The sequence below is a fragment of the Aythya fuligula genome, chromosome 33 (assembly GCF_009819795.1).
Source record: "Aythya fuligula isolate bAytFul2 chromosome 33, bAytFul2.pri, whole genome shotgun sequence".
NCBI classification, from domain to species: domain Eukaryota; kingdom Metazoa; phylum Chordata; class Aves; order Anseriformes; family Anatidae; genus Aythya; species Aythya fuligula.
Genome location: NC_045591.1, coordinates 837,379 through 848,721, shown reverse-complemented (window position 1 = coordinate 848,721; position 11,343 = coordinate 837,379). Strand labels below are relative to the sequence as shown.

The 11,343-nt window shown below is 55.4% G+C and overlaps 2 protein-coding genes across 2 annotated transcripts; one reads left to right on the top strand and one right to left on the bottom strand.

Moving 5' to 3' along the window:
• The first annotated feature begins 659 nt into the window (after window positions 1-659).
• On the top strand, window positions 660-5,285 carry LOC116500240 (butyrophilin subfamily 1 member A1-like). The gene is made up of 6 exons (XM_032205155.1): window positions 660-759; window positions 1,910-2,257; window positions 2,886-3,167; window positions 3,297-3,401; window positions 4,153-4,176; window positions 4,657-5,285. Exons 1-6 carry the CDS (start codon window positions 660-662, stop codon window positions 5,283-5,285), a joined length of 1,488 nt encoding a protein of 495 aa, XP_032061046.1.
• An 863-nt stretch (window positions 5,286-6,148) lies between these two features.
• LOC116500239 (HLA class II histocompatibility antigen, DM beta chain-like) lies at window positions 6,149-11,063 on the bottom strand. The gene is made up of 5 exons (XM_032205154.1): window positions 11,003-11,063; window positions 6,632-6,916; window positions 6,430-6,549; window positions 6,318-6,353; window positions 6,149-6,231 (listed from the first exon to the last, which is right to left on the bottom strand). The coding sequence occupies exons 1-5, from the start codon at window positions 11,061-11,063 to the stop codon at window positions 6,149-6,151; spliced, it is 585 nt and encodes a 194-aa protein (XP_032061045.1).
• Between the last annotated feature and the right edge of the window lie 280 nt (window positions 11,064-11,343).

Below are 11,343 nucleotides of genomic sequence, written 5' to 3'. Positions count from 1 at the left end.
AATTTTCTCCCTACAAAAGCAAGCAGTACCTCTGTAGTCCTTCCATAATGCCTGACCTCGCCTCCAGCAAACAGGAACTTTCCTTATCCACCTAAGCTCTAGAAGAAGGTCCCTGCCCATCTGAGCCAAACTTCTGCCACGGCTGCTTTACTGGAGCCGGGATCAGGGCTGGCACTTTGCCTTCAGCACCCTGGGCAAAGGGTGGCAGCTCGGCACACAGCTGCACCCAGTTCCCTGCAACCTCCAATCCTGCTCAGCTCTTCACTGCCATCTCTCCACATTTTCCCATTGCTCATAGTTTGATTCCTCCTTGCATGCATGGAGATGAACCAGCTTAGCCAGTGGCTTTCCCTGGAGGTCTGGAGAGGCCCCCACTGGGGTCAAGCACCTCGTGCTTGCTAAAGGCAGTGGACAGGGCACCCAGCTGCGATGGGATGGTGGTGCCAGCCCTGCAGAGCTCCCCAGACATTGCCCTAGGGGCAGAGTTGCTCCAGGAGGGTTAATGCAGCCAGGAACTGGGCAAAGGTTGGGAAAGCTGGGCGGAGCCTTGTACTTTCTGCAGCTCTGCTGGGTGCTGTGAGGGACATCTATCTTAGTGGGGCTCCCTTCAAGAAGAACCCCTGGAGGGCCACCTGCCCCCTGGGGGACCTCTCTCTCAGATGGGGACAGCCTGGGGCTGTGGCTACCCCAGCCACACCAACCATGTCAGGGGCCTCCTGACTTCCCTCGTCACTCTGCTCCTCCTCCGCCTGGGCTCAGGTAGGATCCTGCAGGGCTGCTGGGGGCTCTCCCACTTTGCCTGAGAGTCGTGCTGCTGTGGGGCAGGGGAGCAGCTGCGGGACAGGGGGGAACCGAAACACATTTCGCCGTGCTGGGTTTCACTTTCACTTTGGTTCATTCACACAATACGGGGGCTGCCTTGGCTGCCCTTTCTGTGTCTCCTTCACCTGCCCGAATGCTGCAGAGAGGGCTCCCACTCCCAGCACACCTCCTTCTCCTGCACGTCCTCCCTCGCCCTCTCCTGTTTCCCCGGTGGTTTCCCATGGCACACGGGGGACGCAGCACGCAACAACACACGCATCAACTCACGTCCTTTGTCACTCACTTCCCCTAAATTTACGATGGCAAAATCTCACCTCCTCTCTGTACCCTTCTCCATTGCCCAGTGTGAGAAACATCTCAAATAATTTTCTTCAGACAGGATCTTCTCTGAGGCTATTTTATTCATGATTGCAATGGTCCTGTCAATCAGGAGGACATTTCAGTAAACAAATCCTAACCTTTTATTCCCCAGTATCCGACGCCCGGTGGTTTCCCATGGGACACGGGGGACGCAGCACGCACCAACTCATGCATCAACTCACGCCCTTTATCACTCACTGCCCCTAAATTTACGATGGCAAAATCTTACCTCCTCTCTGTGCCCTTCTCCATTGCCCAGTGTGAGAAACATCTCAAATAATTTTCTTCAGACAGAATCTTCTCTGAAGCTATTTTATTTGCAATTGCAATGCTTCGGTCAATCAGGAGCACATTTTAGTAAACAAATCCTAACCTTTTATTCCCTATTACCCAACGCCTGATCACCTCCCCTGTTTCCTCATTGGATGAGTACTACAGGTTCACAAGCTACATGACACTCCTCTATGACATATATGTGCAATTTTCTTTTTTTTTTTAACCCTTTAGTTTCTCCTTTCTTATATTTTGAGAAATTGTGATCTTTGTTTTCCGGTTCTCACATTGATCATCCTGTTTTTCTCAAGCTTCTACCTTATTTTGGAACAGTGAGGCCTTCTACGGTCCACTTATTTCCTTAGCATTTCTCCTTATTATGACTACACAATTACCTTGGAATACAGAAAAATAATTCCCTACTGCAAAAACAAAACATTGTTTCTCACACCAGCCAAGCTCAGAGTGGAGGGACCAGGCCACCCTCTCACTGCCACCGTGGGGCAGGATGTCGTGCTGCCGTGCCACTTGTCCCCTCAACGCGATGCTCGCACCTTGGAGGTCAGGTGGATCCGGGACCATATCTCTGAGACAGTGCACCACTACCGCAATGGAGAGGACCTGTACGGGGAGCAGATGGGGGCATATGCTGGGAGGACAGAGTTGGTCAGAGATGGTCTCTCTACTGGAAGCCTGGACTTGAGAATCACAGGGCTGAGACCCTCTGATGACGGCCAGTACTTCTGCACTGTGGGAGATGCTGATGCTTATGACGAAGCCATTGTGGAGCTGGAGGTGTCAGGTTAGTGGCTGGGGTGGTGCTGCCAGGGCAGAGTTTATGTGTCCTTTGAATGTTCCAGCTGTTTCACATCGTGAGGCATGCCCATGAATGTGGAGGTAATATTTGGGGAGAGAGCTCCCTGGAGAGTTTTGTCAGTTTTCACTTGGGTCCTTGAAGACAATAATCATAATATTGTGAGGGCACTGGGCACAGGCTGCTGAGCAGCACCTTCAGCTGTGTCAGCAATGGGACTAAACAGCACACAGGGAGAATCGCAGAGTCCTCTGAGCAGCCGGATGTCTGCTTTACTTTTGCTTTCTGTTCTGGGAGAGACCTGAGATGTTGTCACGAATTCTTGAGGCTTCTTGACCCAGCACGGCTTGGTGCAGAGATGCTGCCTGGAGGTGCTGCAGCTCAGCACCTGGGTTTACAGGGTAATTTGGGGTAACTGATGTTGCGCAGCCCTGCTCTCTGGGTCTGGCACAAGCAGGGATAGTTTAGGACGATGGGGGGTTCGTGGAGCGACCAGTCCCTGAGTCCCTTGGACCATGACTGGTCTGGGATGTGTCTGTCTTGGGAGCAGATGGGGTCTTTGCCTTGAAATGAATCCCTCCCCAAGTCAAGCCCCAGCCACGCGCTCTTCCCCCAGCCACAGGCGCTGACCCCCACTTCTCCCTGGGGGGCTACGAGGCCGGAGGCATCCAGGTGCTGTGTCGATCGGCTGGCTGGTACCCGCTGCCGCAGCTGCTGTGGAGGGATGCTCGCGGGCAGCACCTGCCCTCGGTCTCCCAGACACATTCCCAGGACCAGGAGGGGCTCTTTGAAATCGAAGGCGCCGTCATCGTGACCGGGAGCGTGGAGGGGCCCTTGTCCTGTGTGGTCAGGAACAGCCGCCTCCAGCAGGAGCGGGAATCATCCCTGGACATTGCAGGTACAAATGGCACAGCCAGGGTGAGGTGTTCCTGGCCCCTGCACTTGTCCTGACCCAGGAGAAGTCTGGGTCTTGCTCTTCCATCTCTGGCAATGTAAACACAGCCCTTTTCCTGGTGCCTTTTCTCAGCTCCCTTCTTCCACAATGCTCAGCCCTGGATGGTGGCTCTGGCTCTGGTCCTCGTGCTTTTGGCTGTGTCCATATGCCTCGGTGTTTATCTCTTTCGAAAGCAAGGTAAGCTGGCAGCGCAGGGATGGAGCAGAGGGAGGTGTCCTGCAGGGACCCCCCTGCGTCTGGAGCAAGGGGTCTTGGGTGGGAGGCCAGGGAGCATGGCTGCAGCGTGGGGCTGGTGGCAAGGCGCAGCCCCCCTGCACATGTTCCCACCCAGCAACCAAGCTGCTCTGCTCACCACCTCTTCCTCCGCCTTTGCTTTTCAGCGGCACAGAGCCGAGAGCTGGGTGAGTCCTTGCAGTCCCTGCCCCCAACCCCTGGGAACTGGTGGTGTCTGTGCGGGAGGGCCTGGTCTGGGTGGGCTCTGGGGGCTTGTGTGCTGGTGGCTCGGGGGTGCTGGAGGAGCAGCTGGAGCCTGGGGTGGGAGTGGGGAGTGCTGGGGCTGGGGCTGCCCTGGGCACGGGACACGGCTGGGATGGCTGAAAGGAACGGGGATCAAGGTGGGGACGGGGAGCGAGATGCGGGGCTGCCCCGCTCTGCACTGAAGCTTCTGGGACAGGGACGTCCTCCACCCATCTCCATTCACTTCCAGAGAGGAGCAGAGAGCTGCACAAGTGTCTGTCCTTACTGCTACAAGTCTTGCAAAATGCTGGGCCTAAGTCTTTGTTAGTGTGGTTGCTATAAGTCTGGGAGCAAGGTGGTATGTGCCCATGAATGAGAGCAAAAAATTTTGGGGTCTAGCCATCTAGCTGTGGAAGCAGCATTGGATTGAAAGTCTCTCCACTCTGACCGTTCATTCTTTTTGCTTTTTTAGCAGCGAAAAAGAATGCAGAGCTGGGTAAGTCTCCTTCCCCAAAGAGAAGGCATTTGGTGTCTTCCCACAAGCATACTGCCATCTGACCATACATTGCTTTTCTCTTTGTTTTCCAGTGCAACAAGCTGCAGAGCTGGGTGAGTGTCCCCATCCTTGAGCCCATGGGAACACCAAGGCGATGTGCAGGGGAGGGTGGGCAGCTGGGACAGAGCAGCCCAGGGCTCACCCCTCACCCTGCCCACACCCACTGGGCACCAGACGTGGGCTGTGACCAGCTCTCCCCTCTCCTTACAGCATGGAGAAGGTCTCTGCTGCCTCATAATAGAGGTAGGTGTGCATTGGGTTGCCCTCTCAGGTGCTCCTCCTGCCCCTGGTGGGGCATGTTGAGGAGCCAAGAGGTGCCCCATCTCCTGCCCCGTGTGGCAGCTCCTGTCCCCGAGCTGGGGAAAGCCTGCCCAGGGCTGAGCTCTGCCCCTCATGGCCTGGCTCCTTCTGTCCCTGCAGTGAAGGTGACCCTGGATCCGGACACCGCTCATCCCCAGCTTGTTGTGTCTCAGGACAACTGCAGTGTGAGACGGGAAAGTGAACAGCAGCAGGTGCCTGACAAACCAGAGAGATTTCACTATTGGTGCTGCGTGCTGGGCCGTGAAGGGTTCAGAGAGGGGAGGCACTGCTGGTTGGTGGAGATGGATGGAGAGCGGCTAAAGTATTCAGGGTGGGCTGTGGGGGTGGCCAGGGCTTCTGTAGAGAGAAAGAAGTGGATCAACATGAGACCTGACGTAGGGATCTGGGCGGTGGAGTGCTATAATGATCAGCTTAAGTCTCTCACATCTCCTCCCACTCAATTGTCCCTGTCCCCTGTCCCAAGGAGGATCTGGGTCTGTCTGAACTGTTCCCAGGGGCAAGTGTCTTTTATCAGCGCTGACAATGGGGTACAGATCTTCACTTTCACAGAAGCCTCCTTCAATGGGGAGAGAATCCACCCTTGGTTCTGGGTGGAGACAGAGGGAATTCAGCTGTGCCTGAGGGAAAGCATCCCCCAGACCTCGTCCCCAGCCCTGGGGGGCTCCTGCCCTTCTCCAGACACTCCTGCATCACCTCTCCTTGACCCTGCAGGAGCAGCAAAGGAATGAGGGGCAGTGGGGACAGGGGCTGCCCCGCACTCCTCCCTGCTGCTGGAGGAGTGCTGGGATGCTGCAAGCAGGGGACAGGCCCCTTGCAGACTCTGGGCTCTGCCCTGCACGTGGCTCCTGTGTTGGGGCAAAAGCCCTGCTGGCACCCACGGGTCTCACCCTGCCTCTGAGCCCCAGCAGCCAGCACAGGGGCTGCAGCAGCTCTCCACACTCCTCTCCCCTCTGCTTGCACTGCTTGCAGACCCCAGGGCAACGGATGTGGTCACTGTGTGCTGCTGGCCATTGCAGGCCACCTTTACCTCCTAGGTTGGGGTTGATCCTTGCTCTGTGCCTGGTGCTGAGCATGAGCAGCCTGAGGGGGCTCTTTGTTCCCTCCTCTGGAGCACATCAAGGCCCAGCAGCAGCAGGACTGTGTCAAATAAAGTTTTGCACAGGAAGATGGAGTCTGGCAGGGGCATTTCTTGGGTGCTTTGTGTCCTGAGGCCTTGCTGCCTGGGAAGGCATCTTGCAGCAGACCGTCTCCTCACATGCCTTGCCCTGCAGAGCCTTCGCCGTCCTCGTAGCCCTCCCCTGGAGGCTCTCGCACAGTTTCACACCCTTCATCTGCTGCGGTGCCCACAGCTGCACGCAGTGCTCGAGGAGAGGCCGCAGCAGGGTGAGCAGAGTGGGACGATCCCTTCCCTCGGCCGGCCAGCAGTGCCGTGCCTGAGGCACCCCAGGGCATGCATGGCCCTTTGGGGTCCCATGCCATGGCCCCCACACACCCACTCCTCTTGGTGAGACACTGTAGGGGTGTGTGAGCCTCTGCCATGTCCCCAGAACACTGAACAGACACCAGCAGGGCTTGAGGAACTTCTTTATTGTCAGCACCACGGCATCGGGTCTGAGATGGCGCCAACCAGGAGCTGCCGGTGCCGGGAGGTATCCGTCTGGGGGTCCTTAGATGCTGCCTGGGGAAAGGGGGGACACCAAGGTGGAGAGATGGGGTGATTTGTGCCTCACAGATGGGGACGGGGCTAGGGACACCGTTACCTGCAGGGTAGTTGTCTCCAGGGAGGGGAGTGTAACCTGCGGGGGGGAGAAGAGGCGTGAGCAGAGTCCTCGTTGCCCTTGACCACGGCCCCGACTCTCCCCGGACACTCACCCGGGGTGGGAGGCCTGGTCCTGAAGCGGTAGATGCCAGCAAGAAATAAGCCAAGTCCCAGCACCATCAGCACGGTGGCCACCGCCACCAGTATCGTCACCTCCAGCATCAGTCCAGGACCTGTGGGGACACAACCTGGTGAGTGGCAGCAAGGAGCCAAGACCACCAGCCTCCGGCTGCGGTCCTGCACCTCTCCACTCACTCCAGTCCTCCAGGAGAGGCTCCTGCAGGCTGACGTGCTGCACCGAGCATGTGTAGGTGTCGCCTGCCACCGGGGCCACCAGCAGGGACACCTGCGTCTGGTAGCTCCAGTCGCCGTTGGGGATGGCGGAGATGGGGTTGTAGTCATCGGGCTCCATGATGTCCCCGTTGTGCAGCCAGATGATGGTCACCTCGGGGGGGTAGAAGCCCCAGATGTGGCAGCTGAGGCGCACGGGCACACGGGCGTTCCCCGTCTCCGCAGGGATGATGCGGACTTGGGGCTGCGCTGGAGCAGGGATGGGGATGGGGTCAGTAGTGGGCGAGCCCCTTTTCCCTGCCCAGTGCAACGTCCCCACGCAATGCTGTGCAATGCTCCTGTGCAATGCTCCCGTGCAAAGCTCCGCTCTACTTCCCCATGCCACTTCCCCATGCAACACTCTGTGCAAGCTCTAGGCATTGTCCCATGCGGTGGCACGTGTGACATCCCCATGCGATGCCCTGTGCAACGCCCCTGTGCCACACCCTGCAAGAGGCATTGCTCTGTGCAACAACGCCTTGCAAAGGGCAATGAAATGTGCTGTGCATTGCTCCGTGCAACATCCCCCTGTGACGTCCTCACACAGTGTGCTCTGCAACACCCCCATGCAATGCCCGGTGCAAGATCTCCTTGCAACATGATCTACAACACCCCTGTGTAACATCCCAATGAAATGCCCGGTGCAACATCTTGCCAAGGCATTTAGCTCCAGGGCAGACTCTTTCTGCAGCGGAGCAGGGGATCCCACAGGCAGGGCTATTTTTTTCCGGCATCAAGCCCACTTGAAGGAGCCGCCAGGACCCAGCAGCCCTCGCGAGGGAGGCTGACGAAGCGTAGGCGAAGCCAGCAGGGCCCCCTCCACGTCCGTTCAAAAGCTGCCCCTGGGGAGCGCAGCGACCAGGAACGTGGTGACCAGGATGGGCAAACAGGGCATGGTGCATCAGAAGGCAGAGGCAGGCAGTTCACGCAGGCAGGGTGAGCAGGGAGGGCAGAGCGTTCCCCCCCGCCCATACGAACAACTCCTCTAACGGTGGTCCACCGCTAGCTAGGCTGCAATGGTCTCCACCAGGCACAGTGCTCTCTCTAGCAAGTCTGTGCACACCCAGACTGACTGCCCACTCAAAAATGCACCAGTTCAGGTCTCTGGATGCAAGGAGCATCTGAGCCTCTTGCTGCCATCTGTAGGAGGCAGAGAGACTGTGTGTGCGTGAGGTGCGAGCAGGTGGATGACCTGATCCGCCTGGTGGCAGAACTCAAGGAGGAGGTGGAGAGGTTGAGGGCTATCAGGGAGTGTGAGCGGGAGACGGAGTGGTGGGGCAACTCCCTGCAGGGCCTGAAGGAGAGGTACCGGGGTGAGACACCCCAAATGGGGGTGGACCCCCTCCCCTGTCGCTGTCGAGCAAAGGGAGGGGACCTAGGAGCTGAGGAGGAATGGAGACAGGTCCCTGCTCGACATCGCAGGCGATGCCACCCCCAGCCAGCCCCACCTTCCAAAGCAGGTTTCAGGACCTGGAGCTTGAGAGACCAGTAGCTGAGCAAGAGGTAGAAAGTGTAGCCAGGAGGATGCCTAGGGTGAGGAAGTCGACTCCACGCCTCAGGACTGCTATCCTCTTTTGATAGTCCAGGCTGGCAGTGATGACATTGAAGAGAGAAGCCTGAAGGCTATCAAACGGGATGTTAGGGGACTGGGGTGGTTAGTGGATGGAGCGGGAGTACAGGTGGAGCTGCCACCCATCGAGGGACCCAGATTGGAACAGTTTGCTCCTAACAGATGTACCCCATACTACAGACCCATACAGTAGCAGTTGTTGGAGAGCTGCTGACTCGGCTGAAGGTGGAGAGGCCTTGCAGAGAGATCTGGACAGACTGGAGAGCTGGGCAATCTCCAACTGCATGAAATTTAACAAAGGCAAGTGCCGGGTCCTGCACTTGGGATGGGGCAACCCTGGCTATACGTACAGACTGGGGGATGAGACACTGGAGAGCAGCCCTGCAGAGAGGGATCTGGGGGTTGTGGTTGACAGCAAGCTGAACATGAGCTAGCAGTGTGCCCTAGCAGCCAGGAGGGCCAACTGTATCCTGGGGTGCATCGAGCACAGCATTGCTAGTCAGTCAAGGGAAATGATTGTCCCAATCTACTCTACGCTGGGCAGGCTCACCTCGAGGACTCTGTGCAGTTGTGGGCACCACAGTACAAGAAGGACCTGAAACTACTGGAGAGTGTCCAGAGAAGGGACACAGAGATTGTGAAGGGCCTTGAGGGGAAGATGTATGCCTTCAGCCAGATCTCTTCATACTCTGGGATGAATCCCATCAGGCCCTATAGTCTTGTATGCATTCATCTGGAGCAGCAAAACCCACACAAATTCAGGGTTTGTTTGGATTTTATTGTTCCTGCAGTCACTGTCCTTTAGCTCAGGACATCTGGAGTCCCACAGCCCAGCATCAGTGTTGAAGACAAAGGCAAAGAAAGCAATAAACATCTCTGTGAATGACCTTGTCTGACCATCCCCATCAAGTAACAGTCCAATGCTTTCTCTCATCCTACTTTTGCTGTTAAGATAGTTTAAGGAAAAAAAAAAAAAAAAAAAAAAAAAAAAAAGCATTTTATTTCCCTTCACAGTACTGTCCAGATTCAACTCAAATTGAGCTGTGGCCATATGAATTTTCTCCCTACAAAAGCAAAAAGTACCTCTGTAGTCTTTCCATGTTGCCTGACTTCCCTTCCAGCAAACAGGAACTTTCCTTATCCACCTAAGCTCTAGAAGAAGGTCCCTGCCCATCTGAGCCAAACTTCTGCCACGGCTGCTTTACTGGAGCCGGGAGAGGCACTGGCATTTTGCCTTCAGCACCCTGGGCAAAGGGTGGCAGCTCTGGGCTCGGCACACAGCTGTGCCCCATTCCCTGCAGCCTCCGATCCTGCTCAGCTCTTCACTGCCATCTCTCCACATTTTCCCATTGCTCACAGTTTGATTCCTCCTTGCATGCGTGGAGATGAACGAGCTTAGCCAGTGGCTTTCCCTGGAGAGGCCCCCACTGGGGACAGGGAACTCGTGCTTGCTAAAGGGCACCCAGCTGCGATGGGATGGTGGTGCCAGCCCTGCAGAGCTCCCCAGACATTGCCCCAGGGGCAGAGCTGCTCCAGGAGGGTTATTGCAGCCAGGAACTGGGCAAAGGTTGGGAAAGTTGGGCATAGCCTTGTAGTTTCTGCAGCTCTGCTGGGTGCCGTGAGGGAGATCTATCTTGGCTTGGAGAAGAACCCCTGGAGGGCCACCTGCCCCCTGGGGGACCTCTCTCTCAGATGGGGCTCCCCTGGGGCTGCGGCTGCCCTAGCCTCACCGGCCATGCCAGGGATCTCCTGACTTCCCTCATCACTCTGCTCCTCCTCCAGCTGGGCTCAGGTAGGATCCTGTGGGGCTGCTGGGGGCTCTCCCCACTGTGCATGCAGACTTGCTGCTGTGGGGCAGGGGAGCAGCTGTGGGACAGCGGGGACCCGAGCCCACAGCTCGGCCCATGCTGGGTTTCACTTTCCCTTTGGTTCTTTCACGCAATTTGGCTGCTGCCTTGCCTGCCCTTTCCGTGTCTCCTTCACCCGCCCAAATGCTGCAGAGAGGACTCCCACTCCCAGCACACCTCCTTCTCCTGCACGTCCTCCCTCTCTCCCTCTCCTGTTTCCCCGGTCATATCCCATGGGACACAGGGGACGCAGCACGCACCAACTCACGCATCAACTCACGCCCTTTGTCACTCACTGCCCCTAAATTTACGATGGCAAAATCTCACCTCCTCTCTGTGCCCTTCTCCATTGCCCAGTGTGAGAAACATCTCAAATAATTTTCTTCAGACAGGATCTTCTCTGAAGCTATTTTATTCACGATTGCAACAGTCCTGCCAATCAGGAGCACATTTTAGTAAACAAATCCTAACGTTTTTTTCCCTATTACCCGACGCCTGATCACCTCCCCTGTTTTCTCATTGGATGAGTACTACAGGTTCACAAGCTACTCAACGCTCCTCTATACCATATATGTGCAATTTTTCTTTTTTTTTTTTCAACCCTTTAATTTATCCTTTCTTATGTTTTGAGAACTTTTGATCTTTGTTCTCCTGTTCGCACACTGCTCATCCTCTTTTTCTCAAGCTTCTACCTTATTTTGGAACAGTGAGGCCTTCTACGGTCCACTTATCTCCTTAGCATTTCTCCTTATTATGACTACACAATTACCTTGGAATACAGAAAAATAATTCTCTACTGCAAAAATAGACCTTTGTTTCTCACAGTTCCCCCCTCTTCTTTTCTTACTCCTATTGTTGTTTTTGCACTTCTTCACATACCGCACTCTGAAGTTTTTCCAACATTAAGGTGCTGTATTTTTTTTCGCATGTCACAGGGCATGATAGATATACAATGCCATTATTTTACAATACCAACAAATAGTTGTTGGAGCCAATTCTATTCAGCCAATAACAAAATTAGTTTCTCCCAAATATTTCTAAATCCCAAGGAAGTGTCATCTTGAGTTACTCTATGTAGGATCTTGTGGTTTTTTGTTTGTTTGTTTGTTTGCTTGTTTTGGTTTGGTTTTGGTTTTCCCAAATAATTTTTTAGATCAGTGAAATTCATCCCATTTGATCTACATATATACAGAAACTAGTATTAATTACAGGGCATGTTC

Coding starts and splice junctions, on each gene's coding strand:
- LOC116500240 (XM_032205155.1), top strand. CDS start 660: ATGGGGACAGCCTGGGGCTGTGGCTACCCCAGCCACACCAACCATGTC. Junction 760..1,909: donor CCTCCTCCGCCTGGGCTCAG/GTAGGATCCTGC, acceptor TTCTCACACCAG/CCAAGCTCAGAGTGGAGGGA. Junction 2,258..2,885: donor TGTGGAGCTGGAGGTGTCAG/GTTAGTGGCTGG, acceptor CTCTTCCCCCAG/CCACAGGCGCTGACCCCCAC.
- LOC116500239 (XM_032205154.1), bottom strand. CDS start 11,063: ATGCCCTGTGACATGCGAAAAAAAATACAGCACCTTAATGTTGGAAAA. Junction 6,917..11,002: donor TGGAAAAACTTCAGAGTGCG/GTATGTGAAGAA, acceptor TCCCTGCTCCAG/CGCAGCCCCAAGTCCGCATC. Junction 6,232..6,317: donor TGGAGACAACTACCCTGCAG/GTAACGGTGTCC, acceptor TTCCCCAGGCAG/CATCTAAGGACCCCCAGACG.